The sequence below is a fragment of the Orycteropus afer genome, unplaced genomic scaffold, assembly GCF_000298275.1.
Source record: "Orycteropus afer afer isolate SDZICR_OR568_19922 unplaced genomic scaffold, OryAfe1.0 scaffold01534, whole genome shotgun sequence".
Lineage (NCBI taxonomy): Eukaryota > Metazoa > Chordata > Mammalia > Tubulidentata > Orycteropodidae > Orycteropus > Orycteropus afer.
In genome coordinates, this window is record NW_006923121.1 from 4158 (window position 1) to 4918 (window position 761).

At 58.2% G+C, this 761-nt stretch overlaps 1 gene segment (V, D, J or C); it reads right to left on the reverse strand.

The window, feature by feature from the left end:
- Positions 1-467: 467 nt before the first annotated feature.
- The window catches only part of LOC103213303, a gene marked incomplete at its 3' end in the record, with an annotated part of 6559 nt that continues 6265 nt past the window's right edge, over positions 468-761 (reverse strand). The window contains 1 exon segment of the V gene segment in view: positions 468-758. Coding sequence covers positions 468-758 — 291 coding nt within the window.

The following is a 761-nucleotide window of genomic DNA, read 5'->3' on the forward strand; positions in this document are numbered from 1 at the left end:
CCGCCACTCCAGCCTGAGATTTTAAAGCAGAATGTCTCTCAAAGTGACGGCAATTGGGACGTTCTGTTTCTTCTGAGGGAGCTCTGGTGGCATAGTGACTAGTGCCTAAGGCACGTGACTGCTAACCTGAAGGCTGGCAGTTCAAAGCCACCAGCCACTCTTCAGAAAGAAGGTTGGGCAATCGACTTCCATAGTGATACTGCCCCGGAAACCCAAAGAGGGGTCACTAGGACTCGGATCCAACTCCACGGCACGGGGTTTGGTTTTAGGAGCTCCTTTGCCTGGGAAAGGGCTGCAGGGAATGACTGGGGATAGAACTGGGAGAAGGGGCCTCCCTCCCAGGCGCTGCCCGTGGAAGAGCTGGGCCCAGGGCGGCAGCTGCACAAGAAAAACAGAAGCCCCAGGTCCTGAGCAGGAGCAGCAGGGCGTTGCTCTCCGGGCAGATGAGCAAGGGGTTCTTGTCTCACTTCCCCGCGGGCCCGGAGCACCGTGTGAGCATTAAGGCTGCTGTCGTAGGACTGACAGTAATAATCAGCCTCGTCCTCAGGCTGCAGCCCGCTGATGGTCAGGGTGCCCGAGCTGCCAGACTTGGAACCTGAGAATCGATTCGGGATCCCCGAGGGTCGGTTGCCGTTATAGTAGATGAGGAGTCTGGGGGCTGAGCCTGGGAGCTGTTGGTACCAGGACACGTAGGAACCAGGAATATTGGTGCAGGAGATGGTGACCTGCTGGCCTCGGTTCCCAGACACTGAGGGCGGCTG